General features: G+C 49.3%; 1 protein-coding gene across 2 annotated transcripts in view; it reads right to left on the bottom strand.

Moving 5' to 3' along the window:
* GPC3 (glypican 3) overlaps positions 1-12,011 on the bottom strand; it is a 299,836-nt gene that overhangs the window by 277,148 nt on the left and 10,677 nt on the right. For both annotated transcript variants that reach the window (XM_075941138.1, XM_075941137.1), the window contains exon 2: positions 184-345. In XM_075941138.1, the coding sequence (XP_075797253.1) occupies positions 184-345 (162 nt within the window). The remainder of the gene's footprint in view (positions 1-183; positions 346-12,011) is intronic.

Here is a 12,011-nt window from a genome sequence, read left to right as displayed (position 1 = left end):
CTGGCCCAGCCAAGGGATCAGCCACTGCCCTTTGGCGCCCTGAAGGAAGGAGGCAAGACATGGCTCTTTCCTGTTAGCAGAGCTCAGGAAGGAGACGCCCCATCCCATTCTTACTCACTCGTCCCAAAGCCTTGCAGCCAGGGGCGGCGGATCCCTCCCGGGAAAGCGGCGCCCAACGCTTACCTTGGAAGAGCGCAGCGTTTTGGATGATGAGGAATTTCAGCTCCATGCTGGCCGATTGGAGGAGCTGCTCCATGGTGGCGCGGGCCGTGGCCTGGTACTTCTCTTCCATTCTCCGGGAGCAGCAGGTGGAGCCCTTGGGGACGCACACTTGCAGATCTGCCCCTGCGCGGGGAGAGGAGAGTGTTAGACGCACACAGGCGAGGGAAGCCGCTCCGCGACGTGCAACAAATGCTTCAGGCAGACCCATTCCGACTCTTGTGTCAACTGCCATGCTCCCGATTTGGGGCATCCCCTGCCGGGCTGAGGCATTCTGGGTAACGTGGATAGAGCTGGGCAGAAGCCATACCAACTCCTGCCCTCGTCCCCAACCTGCTGTGCCCTAGAAACCGAACTAGAGCGTTGAGGGACAAAGCCACATTCATGCATCACTCTGCTCACACCTCGATGGCTGTGGGCAGGTTGGGAGCAAACCACAAGTGGGAGCTAGAGGCAGGAAAGAACCAGACCGGGGTGAGGTTGCCGAGAAAATATCGGTTTGACAGGAAAGAGAAGCAAAGATTTGCTACGGGGGAGTGTGTGAGATTAAGGTCACTGAATATACAACGCACAGTATTAGCCTGTGTGCATATGCCCTCCAGTCTTCCAAACCCACAGCCTCAGCAGGAACAGGGCAAGAAGCAATGGGCATAAATTGCAGCAGGGGAGGTTTAGGTTGGACATTAGGAAAAACTTCCTGCCTGTCAGGGTGGTGAAACACTGGAATAAATTGCCCAGGGAGGTTGTGGAATCCCCATCTCTGGAGATATTGAAGAGCAGATTTGACAGACACCTGTCAGGGATGATCTAGACGGTGCTTGGTCCTGCCGTGAGGGCAGGGGACTGGACTTGATGATCTCAAGAGGTCCCTTCCAGTTCTAGTGTTCTACGAATGGGCTTCAGCCAAACCAAATATTCACGTTCGCTACGAGAAGGCTATTCCAAGGCAGAGTTTCTCCTGCTGTGTTGGCATTGCCGCCAGCCACCACTGCTGGCTTAACTCATGCTAGTGGTAGGGTGATCGTATTTCCCTATGCCCAATACGGAACACCGGGGAGGGGGGGGCTGCAGGCACTCAGTCCCACAGTAAGGGGGTGGGGGAACGGGATGGGGCGGAGGCTGAGCTCCATGGTGAGGGCCGCCTGGGAATGGGGCTTCAGCCCGGTGGCGAGAGTGGCAGCCAGCGGTGGAGATGCTCGAGAAAGGGGTTTCAGCCCGGGGAGGAGGGCACCACTGGTCATGGCTTCAGCTGGCTGGCTTCCCCCCTTCTTTAGGGTGTACCAGGCGGAAAGATGCTCCCACCTGCTTTCTTTCTATGTTTCTCCCTCGGCTCCCTGCCTGACTTGAGACACCACGAGCTGGTGCCTGTTTTAGCGCCTGCCACAGACAGGAGGCTCTGCAGCTGCGCTGACCAGGAAACTCAAGGACCAGCAGGGGGCGTGCAAATACGGGATTTTTCTTTTTTTAAAGGAGCAACGAGTCGGGCCACCTGGAAGGCGGCTTAAATACAGGGCAGTCCCAGTAAAAACAGGATGGATGGTCATCCTAGCTAGAGGCATTCGGCCAGATCCTGACACCAAATGGAGCACCATCCGAGTCCGGGGCTCTAGCCACACACCTGCAGGACTAGGGCCCGGTCGGAAAAAGTCTGGGCGATGCGACGCATACAAAACGGTCTATACACAGCAGGGATCAGGCACCGGGCAGCCTGACACTACCACGGCCAGAGCAGAGAAGCATTTAACATACGCCCAAGGGCTCCCAAAATAACAGGTCACTAGCAACCTCACTTTCTGAGCGCATGCTTTCTAGAAGTAAGGCACCTCACGGTATCCCCAACTGTATTCAGAACTCTAGTCCTTGGTGCCCCCCAAATCATTGAGGTTTGGGGGCAGAAGAAGGGAGTTCAAGTCTGTCAAGGCTGTTCCCCCACTCTGGCACGATGAATGCAGAAGCAGGAGCCCGCAAAAGCAACCCCAAAACCTGATCTTTACAGGCTTTGGTACAAAAACTCCCCCCAAAATCCTAATACCTGGATTTGGGGGAATCCACTGCCACCATCAAGTGCTTTTGAACCCCCAAACAGGGGTGGACTTTTGAAACCAACCCCTGGGTTACCACAAGCTCTCTTCCAAAAAGAGCTTGAAAAAGAGAAAAGAGAAAAACAAACTACAGTGTGTTGTGGCTGCCTCTGTCAGGCAGGTAGATATATACACACAGACCTTCCAGGACACAAAAATGAACCAATTACCAAACCAAGATCACAGTTTCAAACATGATTAAGGTGACAGGATGGTAAGAGTCACAAATTAATAAACTCACGGAGGATTCCCATGGGCTCAGGACTTAGATACAGAAGGGAGAGGAAAAAAACACTTCTACCAGCACAGACCTCAGGTCCAAATTCCCCAACCAGAAAACAATAAAACCTAATGGATTTATCTAGACTTTGCCCTACTTACAGATGGTGAAGAGTCTTTTCTTGGAGAGAGATGTCCTCTGTCTCCCTCAGTATCTAGAGAGCAAAACTGGCTCAGAGACAAAGGAGGGAAAAGTTAAAAATTCCTTTGTCTCAGTTTGAAATCCCTATCTGCCTTACCATTGGCTGATCAGATACCTGGCTAGGTACAGGGGATATAGTTAACCCCTTAGACCCCAGGCTGCTGGCCAAACCTCATGGTTATGACAAAGTCTCATGATTTTTAAGTCTTGGGATTTTATGACCGGATTGGCTGGTAAAACCAAGTCACTTTTGTAGGTCCTGCACGCATTTATTGGCATAGAAAATGGGTGTGCATGCACACACACACACACACACACACACACACACACACACACACACTCACAAAAAGCTCCTTTCAGAATCAAGTCTTCATCCTATAAATAATCAAATCCGCTGCTGTGGTTTATAATGGTGGTTTATAATGGCTGTCCTTTAAGTTCTGCTTAAAAAGCAGCGTGAGGCGCAGAGACCCAAATCCAACCACTGCTGACGTCAATGAGAACCCGTGACTTCTTCCCCCAGAAATGTCTCATTTATTAATTACTTGTACTGCAGTATTGTCCAGAGGCTGTCAAGCAAGGACTGAATTCCCAATGCTCTACACCCTTGATAAAATGCAGTACCAAGATCCTGCAAGATTCTGGCCCCAAGATCCAGCAATCTTTATCAAAGCATGCGCAGCAGCTCCACCAATTTCACAAGTGTGGTTAGGCTATAGCAGTGGTTCCCGAACTTTTCGGCATCACGCCCCCTTTATGATTTTTGAGAAAACCTCATGCCCCTCCCCCGCCAATAGCAGTAAAACTTGTTGAGGGGAAAAAAAAACCTACTGACCAGGGCCAAAAAACAAAAATAGCAGCACAACTGGGGGAGGGGGGGTAGGGAGGACTGATGGGGGGGGGGGACTGGGTTGCCTCGCACCCCCCCCCCCGGAATGTCTTCACACACACACACACACACACACACACACACACACACACAGAGTTTGAGAACCCATGGTCTACAGCATGGGGTTCTTTAAACGGAAATGAAGCACGTTCGGACTGATTTTGCCATTTCTTCACTAAATCACCACACCGATCTGAGTATTAACCACTCTTATATTAGTTGAGTTCTTTCTTCAATAGCTTCACTCTATTCATTTTTCAGCTCATCATGGAAAATTGTCAAAACTCACTTTCGAAAAAAAATTAACATTCAAGAACATGATAAATATTCATGTAAATGTTGATCTGACACTTTCCTAAAAGGAGATTTTAAAAAAGGAGAAAGATTCCAATTGCAAGGGCTCAGAAACAATGAAAATAGAAACATTTCCCCTCTATAAAAAGGGGATTTGACACATTTAATTGCCAACACATGTTTTAGGAATGGGGAGGATTTTTACTAACACAGACACTGCATATTACATTAAAACAGGCTTATTAAAGTAGTAATGTCACAGAAGCGTATTAATGACATAGGATGTTTAACTTCATAGGAGCACAACGATATTTATCAGATGTGCTGAAAACACACACACACTGCAAAATTGCCTTAAGAGCTAAAATATTGCATGAATAAAGGAAGCGGCTACACAAAGGCACCTTTTTTTAAAATGTTTTAGAAATTAAATCCCAGTCAATTTGCAACCCAAAGTACATCGCACGATACCTTTAACTCTACTGCACAGCTTTCAATTTACTGCTAATGTAGGGCTTAGCGCTCCTACATGTGTTCATTAAAACCACGAAGTAAGTTAGTGGCCTAATTTCAAACAAAACACAGGGTTGATACCAAGACAGAAAAATCTCTAAGATATAGCTGTGAAGAAAAAAGGTGTGTGTGTGTGTGTGTGTGTGTGTGTGTGTGTGTGTGTGTGTGCGCGCGCACGCGCGCGAGTGAGAGAGAGAGAACTTCCTCTTCATACTGATCAGCTGAGCTATTTCACGTCTCAGTGTTTAAACGTAATAAAAAAAAACCAAATGACACACATACCTCGCACATGGCAGCAGTTGGCACATACCAGCCCACAGACTGGATCTCATCTGCCCAGGTTACTCCTGCCGGGTCCCTACTACTGTATTCACCTGCCCAGTCACAGACACCGGCCATCGCAGCTCCCATTGGCTGCGGATCACCATTCCTGGCCAATGGGAGCTGTGGGAAGCGGTGTCCCATTCTGTGCTGCTTCCCGACGCTCCCATTGGCTGGGAGCGGCGCTCTGCAGCCAACAGGAGCAGTGATCACCAGTGCCTATGGCCGGGCAGGTAAATATTGGAGCTACCCACTAGGGGCTAACTTTGGCAGACTGCCGCCGTGTTATTACCACCCCTGCGATACAGGAATAATCATGAAGGGGAAAGTCTAGGAGTTCATGCCGATGGCCCGAACTGTTGAATGGCGAGAGGCAGCAACACTAACAATCCTCGATGTCAACAAGGGAAAGACAGAAATTTCAGAGTTAGCTCCTTGAAGGCTTAGGGCTTTGCTGTTTTAGGCCAAAGGGCAGGGGCCCAGTCTAGCGATGACAGTGCAGGACTGGCAGAGCGCCACTCTCAGGTGCTGTTCTTGACTAGCTGAGTCTTGCCGTGTGACATGGAACAAATGAACTGGACAGGAAGGACATTAGACTCCGAGTCAATGGCAAACGAGCGTTGAATTGCTTTCTGTGCCACTGAGAACCTCTCTGTCTTTGCGGTTACCCCATTTTCTAGGTGAACAAACTATTTTCCCTCCTCACAGCCATCGAGACTCCTTTACTGAGCGCTCCGAGAGCCTCCACTATTATTTGTATTGAGGTGGAGCCCTCACCATGGACTTCTTTGTGCAAGGTGCTGTACATATTGCCTGTGCTATAGAAGACCAAGGAATTATTGACGTTGCATAAATGGCTTACACACCAGTCTGCATCAGCAATTGCTCATTCAGCAACGTACTGGCACGAGGGGATGAACATCTGGCAACATACAACACGATCAGACTCAGATGCACATTTGATCGATTTCAGGTTGAACCTCTAATCCAGCACCCTCGGAACCTGACCGGTGCTGAACCTAAAAATTTTCTGGACCGCAGGGGATCAGTATTGTCTAGAAGCTTTACCAACACTTTCACTACTTAGAGAACATTTAGGGCTCATCTAGACAACAGGGAATGGTCAAAAGAAGAGATGCAAATTCCATGGGAATTTGCATATCTTCTTCCAATCGCACTTTCGAAAGCTGAGCAATTGGATGAAGATATGCAAATCTTCCTTTTTTGAGGAAGAGCGGCTTTTCAACGAAGGGGGCAGTTCGCCGAAAAAGCCTCATCTTAATTACTTTCACCTTCGAAAGCTCCGCGGAATTTGCATATCCTCTTTCGACCGTTCCAAGTAGTCTAGATACACCCTTAGGGGGTAAATTACAGCTAAACAGCACGGAACACTTATTCTTAGCTTCATTTAGCATGAACACTCTGATAAGAAAGACTCTGATAACACTCGTCTCCCCGCTCTGTGCTATTTATTTGAAAACTGGACCAACCCCTTAACTCCACTCATCTGAAAAAGTGGGCTGTGCCCACAAAAGCTCATGATACCATCTACATTTTTTGTTCGACTCTAAGGTGCTGCAAGACCATTCACTGGTTTTTAAGCACAGAACCTGAGAGCCAGGACTGGGGGCCGTACACAAACCTAATGAGACTGAGGGAAATTTGGGCACACCCATGATAAGTGGAATCCAGCTCACTAAAATCATGCCAAACCACGGATGTTGCCGGACTAGAGAATTCTGGACTAGAGAGAGTTCTGTCTGTACTGCATGTTCCTGAAGTCTTACATGAGGTGGAGGTAAAATCTCCTGGGTCATCTAACCCTACGAATTTGCTACGGCAAGTATTTTCTCCCAGTCTTAAATATCTCCAGTGATGGCTCCTGACCAGGAAGATAGTTACGATCACTCCACTGCTTAATGGCCCTTACTGTTCAGATTGTTTTATCTTCCAACTTACGTTTTTCCCTTTTTTTAGTCTCAAACCATTGCACCTTGTAATGCCATCCTCAGCCACTGCAAATGAGCTCTTCCTTTTGTTATAGATCATTACGGTTTCATTTTGGAGAGAAACATCTCACGCAAGTTACCCTGACAGGTTTATTAAAAACACATTTCGACGTTCGTGTATCGATCTTCTTTTCATCTTTCCCCATTTCTCGCTGTACAATATTAGATATGTGCGCACCTGACCCTGCACAGCGCTTTTCCTGTGGGACTGTGGGATCTGGCCCCCGAAGGAGGGATGGAGGGAGGAAGACAAATGTGTATGTGAAGGCATGTTACAGTGCTGTGGCATTTATGCCATCTTGGGGAATAGCAGTGTAAATGCTCCAGTAATTTCATATGCATTCACAGCAAACAGAACTACAGCACATCTCGAGCAGCGGCCATCTCCACTATTACGTTTTCCAACTGACTCTGGAATTTACAAGGCCATCTGAAATCAGCAGTATGCCATTCCAATTCACGTTGAGGGAAGATGGCTTCCGGGGATAAACGTTTAGTTTAGGAGGCATTACAGGACAGGATGAACCTCTCTAGTCAGGTACTCTCTGGTCTGGCAACATCTGTGGTCTGGCGTGATCAGAGTTAGCCAGGTGTCCGCTTATCAGGACTGTGGCCAAGTTTCCCACGGTCTCGTAAAGTTTGTTTCCAGCCACCAGTCCCGGCTCTCAGTGTTCTGTGCTGTTATTTAGCTCTACCTGACCCCTACATGTCTTCTCAGAGCTCAGTAAGCAGTGGAAGTGTTGGTCATGCTGCTAGACCAGTGGTCGCCAACCTGTGGTCCATGGACCTCTGATGGTCTGCCACGGTACTGTAGGGGGTCCGCAGAAAGTTTAACAGTAAGAATCAAGCCCACCACAGGACTGAGACTCTTCACCAGGCGATTCTCACCTGGGGATCGCTGTTCACAACCATTTGTCCTCCCGCCGCCAGCTGTGATGCTCTTTATGTTCCAGCCCCTCCCCTCTCCGAGTCCACGGTGGGACCGATCCATTTCTTTTCCTTTTTTCCCCCCTGCCCCTGGGCGCCGTGCTTAGCCAAGGGCAGAGTGCTGGGGCAGGAGCGGCCTTTGGACACAAGAGCCCACGTGCTAGATCCACCATGGATGGGTAGGAGATGCAGGGGGTGGGAGGTAAGGAAACAGTGTGCGCCAAGGGACATGCTGGCCACCGCATTATCAAGTAATGGAATGTTTGAGAACAGTCTGGGGGGGGGGGGGTCTGTACAATTTTAACAGATTGAAAAGGGGCCTGTAAGCTGGAAAAGGTTGGGAACCATTGTGCTAGACAATAGTGAGCTCCCATGGTCCAGCAAATTCTCTGGTTCGGCACCAGTCAAGTCCCCAGGGATGCTGGACTCCAGAGGACCGGCCTGTATCCGTATCATCTCTACGCAGTTAATGTAAAATTCTTTTTCAGGGCTTCAGGACCAAATTCTGACCCTTGTCACCCCACAGTAAGGCCCCAACTCCGCCACCAGAGGCAGGCAAATAGGCCACTAATTTCAGCAGGGTTCTACAAAAGCATCAATGTCCGTCTGCCCATCCATCTCCAATGGCAGCATCACGACCTAGAGCTACAGTAACTACACTGAAGTTACCCCAGGTTTACGCTTAGGCCACGAGACGAGCATCTGGCCCCAAGAGCTGAACGACGTCACATTGCAACAGCTTCTACAGACAAGGGGTCGAGGAGGGTTCTTTGCAGAGACACGTCACCATGTTCTCCTGTTCAGAATTCCTGATGGCTCTAGTCACTTACTCTACGGGGTCTGATTTCTACTACCAACCGCACACAAAAGGAGCACGTTCTTCAGAGTGTTTTAGGGTGACGAGTCAGAGAAACAAACCTGCCTTACCCCCTTTGGGTATGTCTACACAGCAGGGCAAAAGTCGAATTAAGCAACGTAAATTCAGCTACATCAATTGAGCAGCTTAAGTCGAAGTAGCTTCACTCGGCTTTTGGCGCTGCCTACCCAGCAGGAAGTCGAAGGAACAACACTCTTCCCCAGACTTCCCATACTCCTCGTGAAATGAAGGTTACCAGGAGTCAGAGTAAGAAGTCCTCCAGTTCGCCATTATTTTGAAATAAAGGCTTGTCGTGTAGATGCGCACTTTGTTATTTTGGAATAACGCTGCTGTGTAGACGTACTTTTAATGCCTGGATAGTTTTCTCTCTTGCCAGGGCAGTATGTTATTTTGAATAAAAAGTTATTTCAATCTCATGAGAAAGGGATTCTGCATCTCGTACTGAATATTAATGCTCAACATTGTCAGGAGAAGGGAAACGCAGCTGTTCAGAAAACAAGGTCAAGTGTCCATGTATCTGTTTTTTTAAAAAACTAATTAAAAATTATAAACCAAACTCGCTGAACAGGTGAGTAAAGTCAGAACAGTACAAGTACCACATGGGATATTTATTATCCTTTATTCTCGGCACCCTCTTCTCTTTCGCAGGGCTGTCCGAGGCTGAATTCTTAATCAAGTCTTACAACGCTGGGCACGCAATTGCCATGAATTTATGACAACATGATAAAAAGCATCTTTAACAAGAGATTACAAAGACGACATAAGTCACCAGGTTTTAGGTTTCTCTATTCTACAACAGCCCAGGTTCGTTTTAAATTACACCTTCAAGATCATAGAGTTTGACTTACAAAGGAGTGTACACAACATATGTATTTTAATCACACACAAACACATACTGTCCGACAGGCATCGGAAAGTCCCAGAAGAACACTATTCAGGATGTTGTTAAAATCAACCCCTGGGGGGGACCAAAAGTGTCCTCACTCTAAAATGATTGCCTTAGGAGATTACTAAATTCTAGGGCTGTGCTCCTGCTCTTTCCTATCAAGGGAGCAACTTGCAGGACTGAAATAATTAACAACAAGAAACTCAATTATCTAGTCAACTAAGATCTTAAGCTACCAGGAGAGGCTAAATGGAATAAAAGCCTCATTCATCCTAGAAGGGATGTTAGATATCGGGTAATTGTACAGTTGTGTAACTGCATGAATTCTTAGTGGTTAGTCAACTATTCAATAGTCCCCAGGGGCGGGGGCAGGGCCGGCAGCCAGTGCGCTCAGGCCCCGCTATCAGGGAGCCTCCTGCCACCCGGCGCTGCTGCCTCTGTATCAGAGGCAGCAATACAGGGTGCCAGTCAGGAGACGGTCTATGAGGGGAGCCAGTTTAGAAGCCAGCTCCCTGTGCAGCCTGGGTTCTGTCCACCCCGTGCTGCTGCCTCTGATACAGAGGCAGCAGCGCAGGGTGGCAGCAGCCCCTGTCTGCAGGGGATCTGAGCTCCCCACAGACAGAGACTGCTCTGCTTCCCATGGAGCAGCCTCTGTCCAAGGGGAGCTGGGGTCCACCGTGGGCAGAAGCTACTTCGTGGCAGCCTCCCCTGCCCCCCCCCCCCCCCACGCTGCTGCCTCGGATAGAGGCAGCAGCATGAGGTGGGCGGCAGGCAGCGCTCGGAGCTGGTGCTGGGTGCGAATCGGCTTTTAAGCCGGCTCCCCACTGCACCAGCTCCTGCATCCCCCTCTTGCTGCCTCTGATAAAGGAGTGAGTAATCGTCTAGATCAGCATTTCTTAAACTGTGATTCAGGCCAATGGGAGCAGTAGGGAAAGCCTCCAAGTGAGCCGTTTCCTGCGCTGCCGTTCCCCCTTCTCCCAGCTCGGAGAGCCAATTCTTCCTCCCGCAAGCCGGATCCAGCCTGCGAGGCTCCCTCCACCCCCACCCCTCGCAATGGGGAGCCGGCGCTGGCACTCCAACCTCCAACCTCGAGAGGGGGCTGGAGCACCAGCACAGGCTCTCTATTGCGGGTGGAGCCACGAGCCCACAGCCCACCTGCAAGATGGTCACAAGCCACTAGTGGTCCATAGACCACACTTTGAGAACCACTGCTTGAGAAGGTTGTCCAAGAAGAGCGCCTCCATGGTCAACCCTTGATAAGGCCACAAAAGAATGTCCAGTGGAGTTACAGCTGACTCCACCACGCCCTCTGTGATGGAGAAGTCAAGGCTGGCCAGACCCACTAGGAGATGTAATGGCAGCATGGCTTGTGCCAGTACAGCAGAGGCAAAGGGGTGCCAGGAAAGAGCCACCAATCACCTGCACAGAAGCTGAACCCTGAGACACATGTGGCTGAAAGCCCCCTCCCTACTACCCACCCAGGAATGTTCCCAAGCTGCACCAGACCTAGGAGAAGGTCTCACAGGGCCGTTACATTTTTAGGGAGCCACGTTCTGTTTTCTAACCAACAGGGGCTGAACCGTCCCCATCATAGGCCTCTGCTAAGATTGCCAGCGCCAGTACAGCAGAGGCAAAGGGGTGCCAGGAAAGAGCCACCAATCACCTGCACAGAAGCTGAACCCTGAGACACACGTGGCTGAAAGCCCCCTCCCTACTACCCACCCAGGAATGTTCCCAAGCTGCACCAGACCTAGGAGAAGGTCTCACAGGGCCGTTACATTTTTAGGGAGCCACGTTCTGTTTTCTAACCAACAGGGGCTGAACCGTCCCCATCATAGGCCTCTGCTAAGATTGCCAGCAGCATGCAAGAGAAAGAAACACGAGGAGTCCCGTGGCACCTTCAAGACAGACCGATTTAGTTGGGCATCTGCTTTTGTGGGTAAAATCCACTTTGTCAGACGCGTGTGCGTGGTTGGGAGTTACGTCTGACAGCGTGGTTTTTACCCACGAAAGGAGATGCCCAACTAAATTGGTCAGTCTTGAACACGCCACAGGATTCCTCATCGGTTTTGCAGATACAGACTAACACAGCAACCCCTCTGACACAAGGAAAAGCGAGATTCCCAAGCCAATTTCCCAGGTGTTGGAAAATGTTACTCCTGGGGGGAGCAGGGATGGCAGGGAGCAGACCACTCTCGACTTGGAAAGTTCAAAGGAGTTCCGTGGTCTTGCAGAAAATGAGTCTAAGGACTCAGACCCCTCTGGGTGAAACATGCAGATTCAGACACATTATTTACTAAGCAGGCAAAGCTCTTTTGGGGTAGCTACAGGAGGTTGATCTACTCGGTATTCGTTACCCAAGGAAACGCTTTCTAATCTGGGTACTCCCAGCTAGAGGCCTATTTAGACACCTATGTAAAAATGAAACAAAAGACAGGACTAGGTAGCACTTTAAAGACTAACAAGATGGTTTATTAGGTGACGAGCTTTCATGGGCTTTTCTGATTTGATCTGAGGAAGTGGGTCTGGCCCACAAAAGCTCATCACCTAATAAACCATCTTGTTAGTCTTTAA

This window comes from Pelodiscus sinensis, chromosome 13 (assembly GCF_049634645.1).
Source record: "Pelodiscus sinensis isolate JC-2024 chromosome 13, ASM4963464v1, whole genome shotgun sequence".
Lineage (NCBI taxonomy): Eukaryota > Metazoa > Chordata > Testudines > Trionychidae > Pelodiscus > Pelodiscus sinensis.
The sequence above is the reverse complement of the archived record's forward strand: the minus strand, read 5'-3'. Positions and strand labels throughout refer to the sequence as shown.